The 12,232-nt window shown below is 33.4% G+C and overlaps 1 protein-coding gene across 8 annotated transcripts in view; it reads right to left on the bottom strand.

Moving 5' to 3' along the window:
• The window catches only part of LOC140451284 (angiomotin-like protein 1), an 880,806-nt gene that overhangs the window by 308,295 nt on the left and 560,279 nt on the right, over positions 1–12,232 (bottom strand). For all 8 annotated transcript variants that reach the window (XM_072545031.1, XM_072545028.1, XM_072545036.1 and 5 more), the window contains one exon: positions 2,610–2,797. In XM_072545031.1, coding sequence (XP_072401132.1) covers positions 2,610–2,797 — 188 coding nt within the window. The remainder of the gene's footprint in view (positions 1–2,609; positions 2,798–12,232) is intronic.

Raw genomic sequence — 12,232 nt, 5'->3', positions numbered from 1 at the left:
AGAATTATTTTTGTTTTATGCAAACACATATATTATGTACATCAAAAATAATGTCTCGCTTATCGTAAGACATAAGAGAAAGCGAAATTATCAAAGTGGTGCTCAAAAACGCAAACTCGCTTAAGACAAGAATAAACTATGTGCAGAAGTCATCGCAAAAACACAACTTATAACTAATTTTTTAATAACTGCTTCCACCTCTGTTTTTGTTAGTGAGAATAAATCTTCCCCAGAAAAACGAAACAACGACCATGACGTTGTTGTAGAACGAATAGAACAAGAATCATGTCAAACAACTAACATTTCAACATCCACTGCAAAGTGAAGAAAAAGAAGACAAGAAAAATTTAGAATTTGATTTTGCTGTGTTTGATATTGGTGTGTGGCCCGAAAGCATAACAAATATTGAGTGGATTAGAGTGGGAACTTCTAAGCTACAACATTGCGACATACATATGCTAAGAAGTGTTCATATAAACAGAAATATTATCTTACTGTTCGTACTTATCTGTTCGTACACATTTTAGCCACAGTGAATTTGATGATTTTAAACATGCAGGTAGTAGGCTTGTGAATCACGAAATATCCAAAACACACCTTAATGCAGTCATTGCAGTGGTACGTCGTGCGAAAGAATTGGGGCGTATTGGTACTGAAATAGCAAAACATAGCCGAAGAAATAAAAAATTATTGGAAAATGGTAATTAGACTAATTACTGTTATAAAGTTCGTTCGTTTGCAGAACGAGGTTTAGAATTTCGCGGCGAAAAAGTGTTGTTGGGTTCATCAAAAATGGAAACTATTTGGTAATGCTCGAGTACTGTGAAGCACCATATAAATAAATATTCAAATTCTAGAAGCGGACATGCTAACTATCATTCATCAACCATATGTGAGGAAATTGTACATTTGATGGGCAAAAGCGTATTAAATGAAATAGTTTGCAGAATCAAGAAGTCAAAATATTATTCAGTTTCTCTTCACTCGACACTTGATGAAGGACATACCGATCAATTAACTATGATATTTCGTTAAATGGAACGTTTCGCTCCTGTTGAAAGGTTTTTCATATTTTTGCCAAATCACGGTCATAATGTAGAAGATGTAATATATAATTCTCTAATGACATTCTTACAAGAACATGATATTGATTTGAAAAACTGTTATAAGTGGAAAATACAATTGTGTTCAGGCTAAAATTATAAAACATAATGTCTTGGCGTTGTACTGCAGCCATATCATTCTTTGATTTCTTAGAATATGTATTTCTATATGTATTATTCACTTCCTCTAAATACAGATATAACCTGTTAATCGAATGTTTAAAAGCTGCGTCAGACAGCAAAGCAAACTGTGGCGGAAATATTATTGTTCCTAAAAGAGTAAATACTATTAGACGGTCATCTAGAAGTGATGCGGAAAAAGCACTAGTTAAAGGTTATAATTAGATTAAATGAGCATTATACAAAATTCCATAAGGCGATGAGCAACAATTTAAAACTCGTAGCGATGTAAATGGTTGGAATGTGTTTACTGGAAACAGGAATATTTGCAATATTTTGGAATGAAATCTTAGAGAGGGCAAACAGCACAAGTCGTATTCTCCTAGATCCAAATATTGACCTTAATTCTGGAGTGGCGGTACTTAGATCACTAAAAGAATTTATACAGGCAACACGTGACAACTTCGAAATATACGAGACGCGAGGCGCGATGGTAAGCGGAAATCAAGACTATTCGGCACATAGAAAACAACTTAGGAATATTCGACTGACTCCACTGGATTATGGAGACCCCAGAGATTGAAATGACAACATTAGAGAAATTTAGGACTCAAAATTTTATCGCCATTATAGATCACTTCATTACCTCTTTAAGTCAGAGGCTTTTACATCATTTGGAAAATTTAACTTCCAATGAAATTTAAGCTCACTCACTAAAGCTTACCGACATTTATAGAAATTATTTAGATGAAAACCTAGGTCGAATTGGTACAATTTGCAGAATTTTTCATCATTTAAAGAGGAAATCGGCTCATCTAATATTAGCAAAGAACTTTAAATGTACCGACTGTTAAAAGAAAATAATGTGAATGATGCGTTTCCAAACATTAAGATGACACTTCGTTTATATTCGATTATAATCGATTATAATTCGATTATAATCGACTTCGGTTTGTAATGGATCAAGAGAGTTTTAATCATCTCTCTATAATGAGCATTGAACTCGATGTCTTAAATCATTGATCGTCATGTTTGTATAATAATAGTTTTTTTTATATACCAAGGATATTAAGAATATATTTATGCGACTAACGAGAGGTCCTCTAAATTCAATTACCACATTTTTTGTAATTCCAGCCTAAAGTATACTCTTATGCAGTTGGTAATTGAAGGATAAAATACAACGATGAATTAATACAACTTAAGAATACTATTAAGTCCAATCCTTTGTTGTACCCTGATCTACTATTCTACCAATTGTAATACTTTTTTGTTAGTATTGATAACCATATTCAATCTCAAATGAAAAGATCATGTACAAAATAGTTATCAAATTATTTGCAGAATGACAATATACAGTCAATAAAACGTCTCACTATCTCCTACCTTGCTAAGAAGCTGCGAATCTAATTGACTGTCAATTTCTTTTAATTGATTGTCCAATTTCTGTTTCGTGCTGTCGTATGTTTGGTTCGATTCGTATTTTGTATATGAAGGCATATGGTATGATGAGTCGCTACCCGCATAAGAATTGCTGGAACCGTAAGCTGTAGAACTCGTCAAAACGCTGCTCACTGAAACATACTATATTTATGAAATTAAAGGAAATAAGAATATTACAGCAAAGCATAAGTAAATTTACAAGAATTATATTTATGTTAAACTTAGGACTTAATACAGATACTTGTTTCATAAATAATTATTTCTACAATATTATTATTTGTCATTGTTATATTCAGCGAATGCATAAATGCAACATTAAAGTTTTTTTTGTTTCCCGAACTCGATATAATAAAACATAAATCGTTCAAAGACATAACATTATTTCAATACTGTGTAGGGAAAAGTTTATGGTCGGTATTATAGAATTTAACAGGATATCTAACCCATTAGTCAGACGATTATTTCCGATCCGGCGATCCAGCTAAGGAAAGGTTGCCATATTAGATATTTTAATTAAAACATTGAATTGATTCAAAAAATTCGCTATCAGTGGCGTGGTTATATTGCCATTCAAAACTGGATGATGATATTAAAAACAAATTGACACAAATACTGGTACAAAATTTCTTAAATCCATGAGAAATTTACAGATTCGCATTATTATTTTTAACGAAATTGTAACCTAATTTCCAATAAAACAAGCAAGATAATTTTGGCAACATCGCCATTCATTCATCCTCTTCTTAACAGCGTTAAGAAACAGGCTCATCGGTATCCTATGTATTTTAGAGGTGAGTCATGTCATGTACGTTTTTATCGTTAACGAGACTGACCCGTTCTTCATAAACAAGTAACTTTGATTGTTTAACAGTAGATTTAAATAAGCGAGTACATAAACAAACATATTGGCTATTATCGTTTATGTTTATATGTATTGAAGTGAAAGAAACTAACGAAGGATATATTTATTATAACTTGAAAAATAAATTAAACAATACAAATAGTAAATAGTACTTACATTTACATTACACATTATTATTAAATCGCAAATCGTCTAAATTGACATTTACAAACATAAGTTTACACTTTACTTGCTGTTAACTGTGTTCTTCTTTTATTTAAAATTAAACCAGATTTTGAACATGTCTTCACAAGGAACAGATGTTGCTACAATATTACAATATTTTATGAATATAGTGGTTAAGTTAGGATATACATGGCGATGGTTTTTCCACCACTTTAATGGACAGTTCTAATCTCGGTTCGAATTTTTTCTGGGTAATACATCATCAGACAAATACATGTCGACTTCTTTTATAGCTCTCGATACAGGTGTACGTTTAGATGAGTCCGATTAATTCATCAAAATACACCATGGACTTAAGTCATCTTTATCGGTTTGTTTTACTTGTACTGGTTAATTTTGGTGTAAAGAATGCCCTCCTGATGGACTTGTACAGTCCATCAGGAGGGCATTTTGATGTAAAGAAAACCCTTCAGCGAATTCGGGAACGGTTTTATTGGATGAACAGTTCCGACGACGTAAAGGACTGGTGTAAGAAATGTACTATTTGTGCTACGAGTAACGGGCCTCACCGAAAAAGAAGAGCTCCTATGAGACAATATAATGTTGGAAGCCCGTTTGAAAGAATAGCTTTGGACATCGCTGGGCCATTTCCAGAAAGTGACAATGGAGACAAGTACATGTTGGTAGTAATGGATTACTTCACTAAGTGGGTCGATATTTAAGCACTTCCAGACCAGAAGGTCGCCACCGTTGCAGATAAGTTGATCCAAGAATATATCAGCCGATTTTGAGTGCCTTTGGAGATCCATAGTGACCAAGGAAGGAACCTCGAAAGCGATCTATTTCAAGGAATATGTGATAGACTAGGCATGAAGAAAACAAGAACTACAGCGTATCATCCGCAATCGGATGGTATGGTAGAACGGATGAATAGGACAGTTGGCAAGTATTTGACAAAGATTGTGTCCGATCATCAGCGAGACTGGGACCAATATCTTCCGTTCTTCACAATGGCCTATAGATCTGCTGTTAACGAATCAACAGGATAGACACCAGCCAGAGTTCTATTCGGACGCGAGATGCGATTACCTTGTGATCTAGAGTTTGGGTGTCGACATGGAGAAGATGTAGCAGGTGAAGATTATGTGATCGAATTATGAAGAAGAATGGACAATGTACACGAGTTGGTCCGTTCCCATCTTCAGATCGCTAGCGACCGAATGAAGAAATGGTACGATACGCAAGCCGAAAAGGAGTGCTTTAAGAAGAACGACAAAGTCTGGCTCCATAATCCCAAAAAGCGAAAAGGTTGTTCTCCCAAGTTGCAGCAGTTTTAGGAAGGTCCATACCTCATTATGGAGAAGATCAACGATGTCATCTACCGAATAAGCAAGATTCCGAAGGGAAAGCCGATGATAGTACACCATAACAGGCTGGCGTCTTTCGAAGGTGGCCACGACGTAGATGAAGAAGTGGAAGTAAACCAAGTCCAAGATGTATCTGACCTCACGTTTGAGGAATTCATGGGTGCCTATGGAGGTACCGGTAAAGCAAGACATGGTGTTACCACTGAAGAAAGGCAAGATCTACTCGCGCTTCCCGATGACTACTCACTGGCCCTTACCAAGCCGGCCAGTATCAAAGACGCACCAGGGTTGGCATCCGTCTTTCGAAGGAAGTTCGGTCGAGTTGCAGAACTTCAATGCATAGTGCCAGCTCCCGGGAAAGTCTTGAAACTCCAAGATGCATCACGTTACCTTTTCTACCTGGTAACAAAAGACACTGCCCGTGACCAACCTACCTACCGAGATGTATGGGAAGCATTACTTCGATTGAGAGAGCACGTACTAGAGTCCGACGTGCAAAAGTTAGCCATGCCAAAGTTGGAGTGCCGCCAATTAGATTGGAGGGTTATCCGAAATATGGTGGAGATATTTAAAGACACCGAAGTCCAGGTGTTGATCTGTTGCAATCCGTATAGTTACTGGTGCGGAGAGAAGACCGTCCCTTGTCATTTTTATAGAACTGGAAGTTGTAAAAGAGGGTCCAGTTACCGATACCAGCATACCGTTCCAGTTCCAGTCCCGACAAGGTTCCAAGAGGAACCATCTTTTAAGAGGGGGGCAATGTTATGATAAATATTATGGGTCATAAAACTATAAACATATTATGAAAAAGACAGAAAAGATTTGATTTCACGTTCAAAGCGTCTATGTATCTATTGATACGTATTTCGACTTAAAATGTCTCATCAGAATAGTTATTCATAGCCGTTCTTAACGTGAAAAATAATCTTCTGTGTCTTATTAGAAGCAACAATAACATGGCTTCGTTATGGACGCAATAGCGACATCTGATAGAAAAATCGGTAAGATAGTTTCGAAACAAATTCAGATTTCTGCTTTAATCTGGAGCCTTCTAAAAATTGCAAGACATGACCAGACGACGATAAAAATGTTAAAAGAGACATGGGGAATCTAACGTATCAATAGATACATAGACGCTTTGAACGTGAAATCAAATCTTTTCTGTCTTTTTCATTTTATTCGGATCTACTCTGTATGAGTACGAGAAACAAATTCGTTAGGATTTCTGCCTAGATGAATAGACATGTCGTGGAATGCAAATTTTAGATTCCCCATGTCTCTTTTAACATTTTTATCGTCGTCTGGTCATGTCTTGCAATTTTTAGAAGGCTCCAGATTAAAGCAGAAATCTGAATTTGTTTCGAAACTATCTTACCGATTTTTCTATCAGATGTCGCTATTGCGTCCATAACGAAGCCATGTTATTGTTGCTTCTAATAAGACACAGAAGATTATTTTTCACGTTAAGAACGGCTATGAATAACTATTCTGATGAGACTTTTTAAGTCGAAATACGTATCAATAGATACATAGACGCTTTGAACGTGAAATCAAATCTTTTCTGTCTTTTTCATTTTATTCGGATCTACTCTGTATGAGTACGAGAAACAAATTCGTTAGGATTTCTGCCTAGATGAATAGACATGTCGTGGAATGCAAATTTTAGATTCCCCATGTCTCTTTTAACATTTTTATCGTCGTCTGGTCATGTCTTTCAATTTTTAGAAGGCTCCAGATTAAAGCAGAAATCTGAATTTGTTTCGAAACTATCTTATAAACATATTATTTCTAATTCTATTCTATTCTAGTAAGTTCGCCGCTCAGCTGGAAAACCCGTTTGCCTACCATCCCTGTCGATGTGGGTCACCGTCCGAATTCGAAGGCATTCTCGATTAACGGCATTTTATATTTAAAGAGGGAATTTTGTTGAGGACAGTTAGTCTGAAAAATAACATCGCGTCGAGTTTTGAAAATGTAACGCGCGTATTGTAATAAATGTAAATAAATTATATAATTATTAGTGTGAAATAAATTAGTTATATTGTACAAATAAAGACTTTAAATAAACTTGTGTTATAAATAAAAACAATAAATTAGATTATTAAAAATACTACAGTATTTTCAATCACTTCTCTTACAGTTCTTCTGTAATTTGTAAGCTCCTACACTTACAAAAAATCCAATACTCATAGAGTATTGCGCTTCAGCGGCTCCGAAAACACATTTGAAAGAGGTAAAACAATCGAATCGAAAATTTCCTAAATAATGTAAATATAAACTTAGTAAATTCAGGAAGTAGTACATACTTTCATACCCAAATAGGTAGTTTCTCTTCCATTGATTTATCTTTCTGTAGTCTCGGAATATTTCCTTTACTTTCATGGTACACATTAAACAGCCTTTATAATAGTAATCATTTTCCAATTCACATCTCTGACAAGTCAAAAAATCCCTTTAAGAATTATAACAAAATGGAAAATCACTCAAGCAAACTGGGATATTTTAAGGAACTACTGTTAAGGAAAAAAACGATGAATTACTTTTTAACAATGATATAGATAAAAATGTAAGACTACTAAATAACTGTTTAACTGAATCTGCTGAGGTATGTATTGGTAAATGTGCGATTGATCCTTCCAGGAAACCTGTTCCATGATGGAATGAATCGTGCAAAATAGCTGTCAAACAATGCAAAAAAAAGAAACTTCACCCGCGCAAATTTGGTCAAAGATAAGAATGAATAAAAAAGATCATAATACATCCAGCAAGCCGCCATCTCACTGCAGTCTCAAACAGTTATCCATGATCAACATATTGCAGATATTTTTGCCTCCCACTTTTCAGATAAATCAAATATTCCGAATCTTTCCAATAACTCAGATACCAACATGTCCAGCCCCAAAATATTTTCATGAATCTACTACTACTAATAACACTACTTCCATGAATCATCCTTTTATTCTCATAGAATTAAATAAAACCATCTCCTCATTAAAAAACTCAGCAGCCAGTCCAGACGATATCCCATCAATATTCTTAAAAAATTTTCATCCTGCACCCATCTCAAACCGCTAAAGTTATATAATACGATCTGGTCTCAAAAATAGTTACCAACGTTATGGCAACAAGCAACTACAATTCTCATTAGAAAGAATGACTTATCTTCAAATCTTATAAAGTCATATATAGTCCGACAATTTTCAATTAAAGGTGACTAATCTACAAATTGAACTAAGAGCTAACGGCAACAATGCGAAATCTCAGAAGTAAATTCTTACCGGAGTCATTTTTATTGTGTACGATTCGCCCATGTAAATAAGTGAAAAAGTAAGTTAGCCCATAAAATTTGCCCCCGTAACAATATAAAATGGTGTGATTCACGAGCGTATAGTTAGACAAGTTCATTGAATTAATTTATATTTAAATGGGAATAAGCCACAATTAAAGGTTAAAATACGTTTATTGACGTTTCAATTTCCACTTCGGAAATCGTTCTCAAAAAACAAAATGTTTGTATTTTGAGAACGATTTCCGAAGTGAAAATTGAAACGTCAATAAACGTATTTTAACCTTTAATTGTGGCTTATTCCCATTTAAATATAAATTAATTTAAAATGCCACAAGAAAATAGCTTCAGAACAATATTAAGAAAGTTCATTGAATAGTTTGAAACATCGGTAAACTTATCAACATTTCGCTGGTCTATATATATATTTACGTTATTAGAAAGAATGGGAATGAGAGAAATATGATATTTTAGTTTATTTGTTCCACATTCAATATGTGCATAGGCGTAGTATGTTCTATTTCTTGGGAATATATTTATTAAATAGACTTTATTATTAACTTTAAAATAGTATTAAGGTAAGTAAAGTAAATTTGCGATAAGTTTATTCTTTTTATAGTATTAACCCATTAGGGCGATACAAAGAGAAATTTGACAATTAATTTATTATACTTGATTTAATAACACATAAATTAAGACTAATTTACAACCAAAAAGATTTTTTTTGTCATTTTCAAGGAAAAACTCTATAATTTTTAATGAAAGAACATATTGTATCTTAAATTCTAATTAAATTTTAAGTTGAAAATTTTCAAAACATTCGGGGTGTAGATGCACTCTACACCTTTTACATAAATAAATAGTATTACTTTTGCACATCCGACATTCTTGCACTATCGTCTCTTTTTGTAATGTGGCTAATATTGTCGAATCTGGTTTCATCTGGTAAAGCAAATTTAGATTAATTTCCATGTACTAAGTTTGACACTGATGTAGCGGTTTGATGCTCATGCTTTCTTTTCTTTATCCTTATCCTTTGACCAATATATACCAACTTGAAGCAGAGTGTAAACCAGATAATATAAATATGCCAATAAATTTTTTAAATCTGTGTCATTCATTTCAAAATCGTGACGGTTATTCTGCGATGCATAAATATTTGTAAAATGTAGAATGTTCTCAATTACTTGTTTATCAAAAAAGAGTGAAAAAACTTCAATATATGACTTGCCTCCATGGTTGGCTTTTATATTGTCTAACTATATAAATCAGACTGATGTTGAATTACTACTGAGTACGAAGGAGTATCTGTTGTTTATAATAATAACTTGAGACAAATTTGAATTTACTATTTTTACCTGGTTTTTTTTTGGACGTTTTATCTGTGGTTCAGAGGAATATCATAACCAGAATCGTCAATCATTTGTATTTCATATGTACCTGCAATATCCGATTTTATTGATTATTCACAAATAATATTATCATCAATGTCTTCTACATCGGAAACTTCATTTAATTCCGGCGGCAAATAACCCACATTAAGTGAGTCAGCATTTTCACAATCTGAGTCCTCTTCTAAGAAAGCTTTTAACTCTTTAGTAGTTAGTGCCATCTTCATTTCATATTTCAAAAATGTACTCAAATAAACAAATGCACTACTATATACACGCATTCACATGATGTTAGTTTAGCTTACTTCATTTTAATTTATATGGAAAACAAATAAACACAAGGAAACTTTCAAATCAAGTTAAAAGAAAAACAAATATAACGTTTACAGCACACAGCAATTCTATAAATAGAGAATGAAGTGTATAGACGAGATCATATGTTAAAATATCAGATTGTATAATCTAATGCAAAAATAAGTATTTTCCAAAGGTTTTCTGTTTTTTGAAGTTTTGTATTACATACTCTATAATAAGAATAAAATTTTACTTTAATTTGTTAGACAACTATAAGATACTTGTCAAAAGACACATGATAATTTAATAATTATATCGGTCTTAGATTTAATTTTTACGTAATTACTGATGTGTTTAAATAAATACTTTTAAATTTTTAAATACTTTTAAATTAATTTTTTTTTGATACGCCTCTGTAAAATTGATAAGTATAATATGATTTCGTTGCGAAGTTATCGTTAAGTGCTTCGTTAAGTGCGATGTTGACAATTAATCGCCTTCAATTAAAAATTGTTTTAGTATAGACCAATTTTATAAAATCATATTGAAGGACAGTCTCGTTCTAACCTTCGAACAGCAAACAAATATCAAAGAAATAATTAGTACAATAATTACGTTATCATCCTTATCATATAGTAATCAATTCGACATTAAAACTTAAATACGACAACCGGAAAAAGTGTTTGTGTTGTGTTAAATGTTGAAGTAATTATCCAGTAATAAAGTAATACTACAAATTTAGGTATTAGTAGGGGAGCCAGGAGCAAAATGTATGTATTAAGTTTAATTTTTATAACATATAATTTAGTTTCAATGGAAAGAAATGTACAGCACCGGGCAACAACAACAGCCTGGAAATATTCAATATGCGCCCAGTATGCTTCAACCAACCCAGTCCTCAAACATATTGTTACCACAACAAAATATACAGCCAGCGCCATGCTAACACCACAGGTCCAGACAGAATTACAACCAATAATGTATCACCATTATTACCCCTATAACTTCTAAACCCAACTATGCAACATACATCATCGTAAAGTTCTCAGATACATCATTTCATTGATTGCAACAATGAAGAGAGGGGGAAACAACCGATGATGAAACGCACTCTCACACAGCCCCAACCCGGAAGAGAAAACGAAGTCCAGAACATCCAATAAGAAACTTAAGTCAAAAGACATTACCTAATTTCGTTCAGAAAACAAATCTTCATAACCGATTCCAAGCATTTAACGAAGAGAACTTGGAAGCCGAACAAACCAGCAACAAAAGTAATGACACAGACAATAAACCCCCACCAATATTTGTTCCCAATGTACTAGATGTGAATGAGTTTGCAACCGTAATAAACTATGTTGCTAAAAATGGCTACAGTTGTAAACTAATTGGAAATAATCGAATCGAAGTTTTAGCGAACAAAAAAAGCGAATATTCAAATATAATAAAGATATTAATAGAGAAAAAAGTTGAATTCCACACATATCATCAGAAGCAAGAGCGTAGTTGAGTGGTCCTGAAAAATGTGCACTATTGGATTGATATACCTACGCTAAAAGGCTGAAACCGAAGGACATGGTCATAAAATTAGAAATATTTCAAACATCAGAGACAGAATTTCAAAAAAAACCATTATCAATGTTCTAAATTGATCTTGAACCTAATTTAAACAATAAGGATATTTATGACATCAAAGTTTTGCAAAACATGATAGTACAGTGTGAAGCTCCATAATTCAAACGTACCTTATCACAATGTATGAGATGCCAACTTTATGGCATTTCGTAATGGAAAGTGGCGCAAGTTATTTTAATCCATAAAATAGGCAAATGGAATGTCTTTGGAAGAAGACAATTTAGAACTATTATCAAGACTCTTCAACAGTATATACAAGACTGGTACACTTCCACAAGATTGGTTAACGTCTACGTTTGTGCCTATACCCAAATCAAACTACGCAAAAAAATGTAACGATTTTCGATTAATAAGTCTCATGCCCCACAATCTGAAGCTATTTCTAAAAATTATCCATAACAGAATTTACAAAAAATGCGAAGAAGATACTAAACGGTATGGGAACTCGAGAAGCTTTGTTCAGTTTCATTGTTCTCATGCAAAAGTGTCGGGATCAACAAAAAGATGTCTACTTGTGCTTTATAGATTATGAAAAGGCTTTTGACAAAGTCAAACACGATCAGCTA

Source organism: Diabrotica undecimpunctata, chromosome 1 (assembly GCF_040954645.1).
Source record: "Diabrotica undecimpunctata isolate CICGRU chromosome 1, icDiaUnde3, whole genome shotgun sequence".
Lineage (NCBI taxonomy): Eukaryota > Metazoa > Arthropoda > Insecta > Coleoptera > Chrysomelidae > Diabrotica > Diabrotica undecimpunctata.
The sequence above is the reverse complement of the archived record's forward strand: the minus strand, read 5'-3'. Positions and strand labels throughout refer to the sequence as shown.